The sequence below is a fragment of the Rhinoderma darwinii genome, chromosome 4 (assembly GCF_050947455.1).
Source record: "Rhinoderma darwinii isolate aRhiDar2 chromosome 4, aRhiDar2.hap1, whole genome shotgun sequence".
In the NCBI taxonomy this organism is placed as follows: Eukaryota; Metazoa; Chordata; class Amphibia; order Anura; family Rhinodermatidae; genus Rhinoderma; species Rhinoderma darwinii.
In genome coordinates, this window is record NC_134690.1 from 105,662,124 (window position 1) to 105,670,483 (window position 8,360).

An 8,360-nucleotide genomic window follows, 5' to 3' on the forward strand; every position below is an offset into this window, starting at 1 on the left:
ACGACCAGGTACGTATGAAATGCTTTTTATTTTATTTTTAATCAGCAGCCTCTTTTCTCTATCAGTGATTGATAGAGATAAGTGGCTGCCGATTTGTATAATATTTTTGACCGGGTTCGGTCAAAACGGGTTCGGCCGAACCCGGTGAAGTTCGGATTCGCTGCGAACCGAACTTTTCCGGAAGTTCGGACCGAAACCGGGTTCGGTTGTCCCGGTTCGCTCATCTCTAGTCAGAATCATAAATAACAATTAACATTAATCAGAGCAGGGGAAGTCCTTGAAGCCATTTTTTAGATATGCTTTACCTCGAGTTAGCCATCTGCAACCACCACCAACACATTACCTCCAGCCGTAAACCAGCTCGGAGGCACCGCTCACCTCTGCAGATGGCTCCAACCACCAGAAGACCACTTCAAAGGGATAACACCATATGAAGTCTTCAAACCATGTACCTTTTTTGGGGGACGCATACCCCTGATGCGACCCCCCCACCATTTTGTCCTGACCGACCTCAAGGACTCCCCCCGCCACAGCGAAACAGGCCTTGACCACCTTAAGCCTGTGAGTTCCGCCACACCACCACCGCCCTTTCAATTCCTTATGCTAGCGCCAGGCTCCACAAATCAATCCCAACCTCAGTCAGATGAACCCCATCACTCCTCCAGTAATTCCCTACTCCTGACTCCAAATCCCTGTGCCTCACACAAATGCCCCCATTCTTGGCCACGAAACGGGACATCGCCCGATTTACTTTTATGCGAGCCTTATTGACCCTCTCCACCGACCTAGCCAGCTGCCAATGCTTCCTTGGAACAATGTCAGACCAAACAATCACTAATCCGGGATAAGAAACCCACAAACACAACAGATCATGTTTGATATCCCGCACCAACTCCCAAAAGGGGCGAACCCCCAAATCATTTCCCCCCACGTGCAACACCAGGACTTCCGGAACCCTATCCAGCCGAGAGTATGTCTGAAACTATGCCAACACCCCACTGCACAACATACCTCTAAATCCCAGCTAATGCAAAACCGCGTCCTGCCGCGGAATGCGCAGCTGGCGACCGTCAGGGCGGACGTCCGCCCTCAAAGCCCCCCAATGCACGTAAGAGTGGCCCAAAAACCACACAAGACACGGAAGCTGATCTGAAACGGAAAAGAAAATTAAATACAAGAACACACACTTTTAACACCCAATAACAATATGATGCATAACAAATGAGGGCGCACGTAGTACCTAAATCTGTTGGACTCCCAACGGCCAATGCGCCGCGCCCCCTCGTCGTCCAACCCCCAGCGCCCCGCCTCAGTTGCTGCGCCAATCCTAAAGGAGTGAGATGAGTAAGGGCCCGCCGCGACCCCGACCGCCGCCAAGCATTTTTTAAATACTGCGCCAAATTGATATCTGGACAAAAACGACCCATCCTCGTGACGTAGCAACGGCAACTCGGGCGACCCCACCTGTGGTTTAAAAGCACGCATGCAAGCGACCGGGCACATCGCCGATCCCGGGAGGGCAAACAAAACTATGCGCTTTCCTTTGCCCATTTGGTCAGTTTTTGACCGCCGCAACCAGACCTCGAGTCTATCCCCATATAGACCCACCTCCTCCAGTCTCAACCCCCCTGCCCGCTTGGTACTAGGTGAAACCAGCTCGCCAATTTTAAGTGCACCAAAAAACGCTAAAGAAAATGCTAACTGGAATAACTCAACCTCGGACGAAGAACGACAGACAGACACTAGCGATACGCCCAAAGAAACGAGGAGAGCAAAAGACATGGGCCGTCTACAATCTGCTTCGACCCTACCTCGACGCAGACCCTTTAAAGCTTGCCCCACTAAAAATTCCTTCGACACATCCCGAAAACCTCGCAACTTGAAACCAAAAGCCAGCGCGGACACGAAACGATTGACCTTTGCCACCGAAAACCCCGCCTCCCAGGCGTCCCCCAACCAATACAAAAGTGCCACCAACCTGTCTTGGTCCGTGCTGACGTTACCCAACTCTCCTACCCACTCCTCCCACTGCTTCCAACAAGCAGAATAAGCACTCCATGTCGTACGTGCCAATGACCTTTCCACCAATCGCTCTACGGGACCGAAACCAGATCCCAGAGATGTTCCGGACAAACCAAACCGAGACGCCCCGCTCCCGGTGCCAATTGATGAAATCGATCCCACTGTGAGCGAGAAAGAGCATCAGCAATACAATTCCGTACCCCCGGCACATGCACCGCCACCACCCATGCGTTCAAAGACAAACACAGCAAAACTAAATGTCGCAACAACTGAACTACCGGGGGAGAGGATGCAGTGATGTTATTAATGGCCAGCACCAACCCCATGTTGTCGCAGTAAAAACGAACCTTCTTATCCCTGAGCCTGTCCCCCCAAATGGTTGCCGCAACCACGATAGGGAACAGCTCGAGCAGGGCCAGATTCCGCGTGAGTCCACTGGACACCCAGCTAGCCGGCCAATTACCTGCGCACCAAGGACCACCCCCGTACGCACCAAACCCACCTGCCCCAGCCGCATCTGTAAAAATTTTCAAGTCACTCGTATCCTGCGCTGGAGCCATCCATAGAGAGCGGCCATTATACTGACCAAGAAAATCATCCCAAACCTGCAGATCAGCCCGATGCTCTTCCTTGAGCCGTACAAAGTGATGTGGCGCACGAACCCCCGCCGTCGCTGCCGCCAAACGTCTACTAAAAACCCTCCCCATCGGCATAATCCGGCACGAGAAATTCAACTTCCCCAGCAGAGACTGGAGATCGCGCAACGTCATCTTCTTCAACCTACAAGCCCGCCGTACCTCCTGACTCAATGACCCTAGCTTATCCGCAGGAAGTCGACACTCCATTGTCACCGAATCAATTTCAATTCCTAAAAAACAAATGGTAGATACCGGGCCTTCAGTCTTTTCTGGCGCCAAGGGGATCCCAAAATCCTTTGCAACCTTCTGCAATGAATAAAGCAAATTACCGCAAATAGGCGAACCCCCCGGGCCGACGCACAAAAAATCATCCAGGTAATGTATCAAAGAATCGACCCCGGCTACACCCTTCGTCACCCATTCCACGAAGCTACTAAATGCCTCAAAATACGTGCAAGAAAGGGAACACCCCATCAGAAGACACCTATCCACATAAAAAGCCCCATTCCAAAAACAACCCAACAACCGTTGGCTCTCTGGATGAACTGGCAACAACCGGAAAGCCGCCTCAATGTCGGTTTTTGCTAACAGCGCGCCGGGCCCCGCAGCGCGAACTAGCCTCACCGCCTTGTCGAATGATGTGTACACTACGGAGCACAACTCATGGTCAATCCCATCATTCACCGACGAGCCCTTGGGAAAAGATAAATGCTGAATTAAACGAAATTTTTGGGGTTCTCGCTTTGGCACAATACCCAATGGGGACACCACTAAATCCTTTATTGGCGGATCAACAAAAGGCCCCGCCATGCGGCCCAACAAAACTTCTTTAAACAGTTTTTCCGACACGACCTCGGCATGCAAGTAAGCCGACAAGATTTCGCCGCGTCACCGGAACCTCATAAGGAGGCGGAGGAATAATGAAACCAACACGAAAACCTTCATAAATTAACTTGGCCGCAACCCTATCTGGATACTGATTTAGATACGGGACCATCCTTTCCACCCTCACCGGCGACAACCCCTTGACCAGTCGAGGAGGACTGGTTCCCTGACCGCTTTTTTCGCATACATTTTGCAGCCCCGTGGGATGAACCATTACATTCTGAACACACGTGCTTGAACTTACACGTGGCCCCGAACTTACACTGGCCATCATTAAATTGCCAGCAGAATCCCAGTTTTGCCCCTGAACCTTGCCCGGCCTGGCTAGACTGACCTCCTTGGCCAACGCTCCCGGGAAAGGACTGCTTCACCTGAGCCGTAACCCTCAACCAAAGGGCAATATCCTTCTGATCCCACCGAATCGCCGGCCGAACCGCCTTCCGCTGTCGGAATTGCTCATCGTACCTTAACCACGCCTGACCCTCGTACGCCCTATGAGCCTCCCCGATGGCATCAAAATAGCAAAATAACGCTGAGCAATTTTCCGGCGCCTTCTCTCCGATCACGCTGGCTAGAATGGCAAACGCTTGCGACCAATTGACGAACGTCTGCGGGATAAGCCTATACCGCCGACGTTCCTCTTCCTCCTTCTTACTCTCATCCCGCTTGCCTTTATCCAAATTGAATTTCGCAAGCGGCAGAAGAGAAAAAATCTCCACATACTCGTCCTTCCAGATCCGCTCGCGGACCTCCTGTTTTAGGTGCGCCCCTAACGGACCCTCGAAGCATACATACACCTCGCCACGAGCACGATCATCAATTCACACCCGATCGCCCTCTTTTTGCGCCAAGGTCAGCACGGATACTGCGACCGCCTCCTTAGACGCCGCCAACCCTTCCACAATCCCGGGACGCGACTGTAACGATCCAACCTCACGGGGACCTTCCCAAACTACCGCCGGGGACCCCGCCATAACTACCGGCGCCGCAGCCCTATCTAGGCACCCGACCAACTCCCGCAAGCAACCCACTAAATCCGCTAAGCCAACGCCGTCGCGCCCGACCGCGCCGCTACCAGCAGCCGATGCCACGCTTGCTGCCCCCACACCGACACTCGACATAAAAATAGCTGGAAACGGCAAAGAAGGAGTTACACACTCACCAGGCTGCCCAGGCGCTGTGTTTCCGTCAGCCGGACAATCCTGACCTCGCCGAAACTCGTCCAATTCGCCATCCTCCAGATCCTCTCTCGTTGACGAATGGCCATCCCACCGACATCTCCTACACGGGGACAACGACGTGCTGACAGATGGGCCGGCCAACTGCCGCCCGACCACAGGGACCCAGACTTCCGACCGGACCTGTTGCCTCGTCGCCGCTGATGCTCTTGGATGTCCTCCTTGAAAGTCTTGAGGAAGCCTGCCCCCTGGCCGGAACATCACCATGCGGGGCGGCCGTAGGCTGTTCCCTGGTTCTTGCATCCGATGGAGGAGGGGTGACAGGGAGCCCGGCCTGCGACTCCCTGTTTTCCGCCGGACCTCGTCGCGGCTGGGGATTCCTGCCAGGGCGCAGGGCCTGGGAAGAGGCGGCCCTGCCAGCTGCCTGGCCTGCAGCATCCTTTGAAGGGCTCCCCCTGCGACGCCGTGTCCGCGGGACCAGCTCCGGGCTGAGGCGTTCTGGAGGGCGGGACCGCCGGGAGCGACGGGGAGACCCGGCCTGAGCCACCGTCGCCCCCGACGACGCTCTCTGCTTCATGCGAGCAGGAGCACGGGTTGCCAACTCCCCCCCCCCGCCGCCACAGTACTAGCACTAGGGAGAGAGCCGGGGGAGGGGAGCCTGTCCCCCTGAGCAACTGACCTCGAGCACCGGGCCTGACGTGGAGGTGATTCAGCCCCCGGGATCCTGGACAGTGCAGCCACGGTCTCCTCTAACCACCCGGGACCGTGGAATGCAGCTGCCGCACGCAGCTGCTCAAGCATGCCGACCTCCGACATGGTAGGTAAGCACGGAGTGGGACAGCAGAGGGAGCTTATGAATATGTGTGCTTCTCCTCCCGCTGCTTCCGGCTCAATGCCGAAAACAGCGGGAAGACTGGTAACGTCTCCCCTGACTCCTCCCTACCCCTCTTCTACCTCCCCCTGCATCTCCCTCTTGCTTAACCCTTTCCCTACTAGGTCCTGTCATGGAGGCTTCCCTTGAAGCCCTGCGTGCTGCTTCCAGCCTCGTCTATAAACTAGTTTTATATGTGCCTAAAACTTACATCTCTAATTCATTACAATCTATTTACAATCTGGTAAAAATCGCATGAATTTTCTAACATATTTAATCTATCACAGTACTAATGTATCTCACCATCTGAAGGTAAGTGTTACAACATACAGTCTTGTAAAAAAAAAGTACATGCAAAGTTTTTATTTCTTTAACCCCTTCAGGACTGAGCCTGTTTTGGCCTTGTGGACGCAGCCAATTTTTTTCAAATCTGACATGTGTCACTTTATGTGGTAATAACTTGTGAATGCGTTTACTTATCGAAGCGATTCTGAGATTGTTTTCTCGTGACATACTGTACTTTATGTTAGTGGAAAAAAATTGATCAATAAGTTCAGTATTTGTTTGTGAAAAACACCAAACTTTACAGAAAATGTGCAAAAATTAGCATTTTTCTAAATTTAAATGTATCTGCTTGTAAAACAGATAGCAATACCACACAAAATAGTTACTAATTAACATTTCCCATATGTCTACTTTATGTTGGCATCGTTTTTCGAACATCTTTTTCTTTTCTAGGACATTACAAGGCTTAGAACTTTAGCAGCAATTTCTCACATTTTCAAGAAAATTTCCAAACCCTATTTTCATAGGTACCAGTTCACTTCTGAAGTGGCTTTGAGGGCCTTATAAAATATTAGAGACCCCCATAAGTTACCCAATTTTAAAAACTGCACCACTCAAAGTTTTAAAAACAGCATTTAGAAAGTTTCTTAACCCTTTAGGTGTTTCACAGGAATTAAAGCAAAGTAGAGGGGAAATTTACTTTTTTTTGTCAGAAAATCCATTTTTATCTGTAACACAAAAGGTTTTACCAGAGAATCGCAACTCAATATTTATTGCCCAGATTCTGCAGTTTTTAGAAATATCCCACATGTGGCTCTAGTTTGGTAATGGACTGAAACACAGGCCTCAGAAGCAAAGATGCACCTAGTGGATTTTGGGGCCTTCTTTTTATTAGAATATATTTTAGGCACCATGTCAAGTTTGAAGAGGTCTTGTGGGGCCAAAATAGCTGAAGCACCCCAAAAAGACACCATTTGGCAAACTACATCCTCAAGGAATGTATCAAGGGGTATAGAGCATTTTAACCCCACAGGTTTTTTGCTGAATTTAGTGGAATTTGTCTGTAAAAATGAAAATCTAAATTTTTTCCAATAAAAATATTTTTTTTCAAGGAATAAAGAAGTAAAACCACCCCAAGATTCCTAATGCAATTTCTCTTGATTTACAGCATTACCCCATATGTGGTAGTAAACTGCTGTTTGGACACACGGAGGGGCTCAGAAGCGAAGGAGCGCTATTTGGCTTTTGGAGCTCAAGTTTGCTGGATTGGTTTTCGGGTGTCATGTCGCATTTGCAAAGCCCCATGTGGGACCAAATTAGTGGACATCCCCCAGAAGTGACCCCATTTGGGAAACTACACCCCTAAAAAGATTTTATCTAGGGGTATAGTGCGCATTTTGAAACCACAGGTTTTTTGCTGAATTTAGTGTAATTAGGCCGTGAAAACTTCTAATATTTTTTATTCTTTTTTTTTACGGCGTTCACCGTGCATTATAAATTACATATTTTATTTATTCTGTGGGTCAATGCGATTACGGCGATACCATATGTATATAGTTTTTTTTATGTTTTACGGTGTTTGTACGATAACATCACGGTTTTAAAAAATATATTTAGTTTTTGTGCCGACATATTCTAAGAGCCACAACTTTTTTTATTTTTACATCAACAAAGCCGTGTGAGGGCTTTTTTTTTGCGGAACAAACTGTAGTTTTTATTGGTACCATTTTTGAGAACATGCAACATTTTGATCCCTATTTATTCAATGTTTTGGGAGCTGAAGTGACAAAAAAAATTGATTTTGATATTGTTTCTTTATTGTTTTTTTTTATGGTGGTCAACGTGAGGTATAAATGACATTATATTTTTATAGTTCGGGCCGTTACGGACACAGTGATACCAATTATGCATAGTTTATTTTATTTTTTTTCATTTTTTTTTAATAATAAAGGACTTCATAAGGGAAAAAGGGCGATTTTTAATTTTATTATTTTTACGTTTAACTTTTTTAGTTTTGTACATTTTTTTTTTAACTTTTTTAAACTTTTTTTTTTAGTTCCACTAGGGACTTGAAGTTCCAATTGTTGGATCGTTGTTATAATACCTTGCAATACTTATGTATTGCAGGGTATTATACCTGTCAGTTTCACACTGACAGGGGGCATATTAGGTCCTAATCACCTTCCATAGATGGCAGACCGGAAGCCTTTGTTGGGCTTCCGGTTGCCATAGCAACAATCAGCCCCCGGAATCGTGTAGCGTGCTGCCAATATTGTTTTAACAACTTAAATGCGGCGGTCAGTATTGACTGCCGCATTTAAGTGGTTAATCGGTTCGGATCACCGCTGTGATCTGACCTGATGTTTTCCCCCAGTACTAAGGCTACTAGTAGCAGCCTGTACTGGGAGATGCTGGGCTGCGGGGAGCGCCTGTGTGCTCTGTTAGAAGCACACGTAGATTATCGGGCTGCAGGCACAAGTA

The 8,360-nt window shown here is 48.9% G+C and overlaps 1 protein-coding gene across 1 annotated transcript; it reads right to left on the reverse strand.

Annotated features, from left to right (window-relative positions):
• Positions 1-1,167: 1,167 nt before the first annotated feature.
• Positions 1,168-4,812, reverse strand: LOC142760450 (uncharacterized). The gene is made up of 2 exons (XM_075863641.1): positions 4,708-4,812; positions 1,168-2,028 (listed from the first exon to the last, which is right to left on the reverse strand). Exons 1-2 carry the CDS (start codon positions 4,810-4,812, stop codon positions 1,168-1,170), a joined length of 966 nt encoding a protein of 321 aa, XP_075719756.1.
• Positions 4,813-8,360: the final 3,548 nt, after the last annotated feature.

Bases quoted from the DNA above. Each gene is read 5' to 3' on its own strand.
- LOC142760450 (XM_075863641.1), bottom strand. From the start codon at position 4,812: ATGGCCATTCGTCAACGAGAGAGGATCTGGAGGATGGCGAATTGGACG. The intron at 2,029-4,707 runs GTGAGTGTGTAA...TGTTGGAAGCAG, and splicing joins CACAGCGCCTGGGCAGCCTG to TGGGAGGAGTGGGTAGGAGA.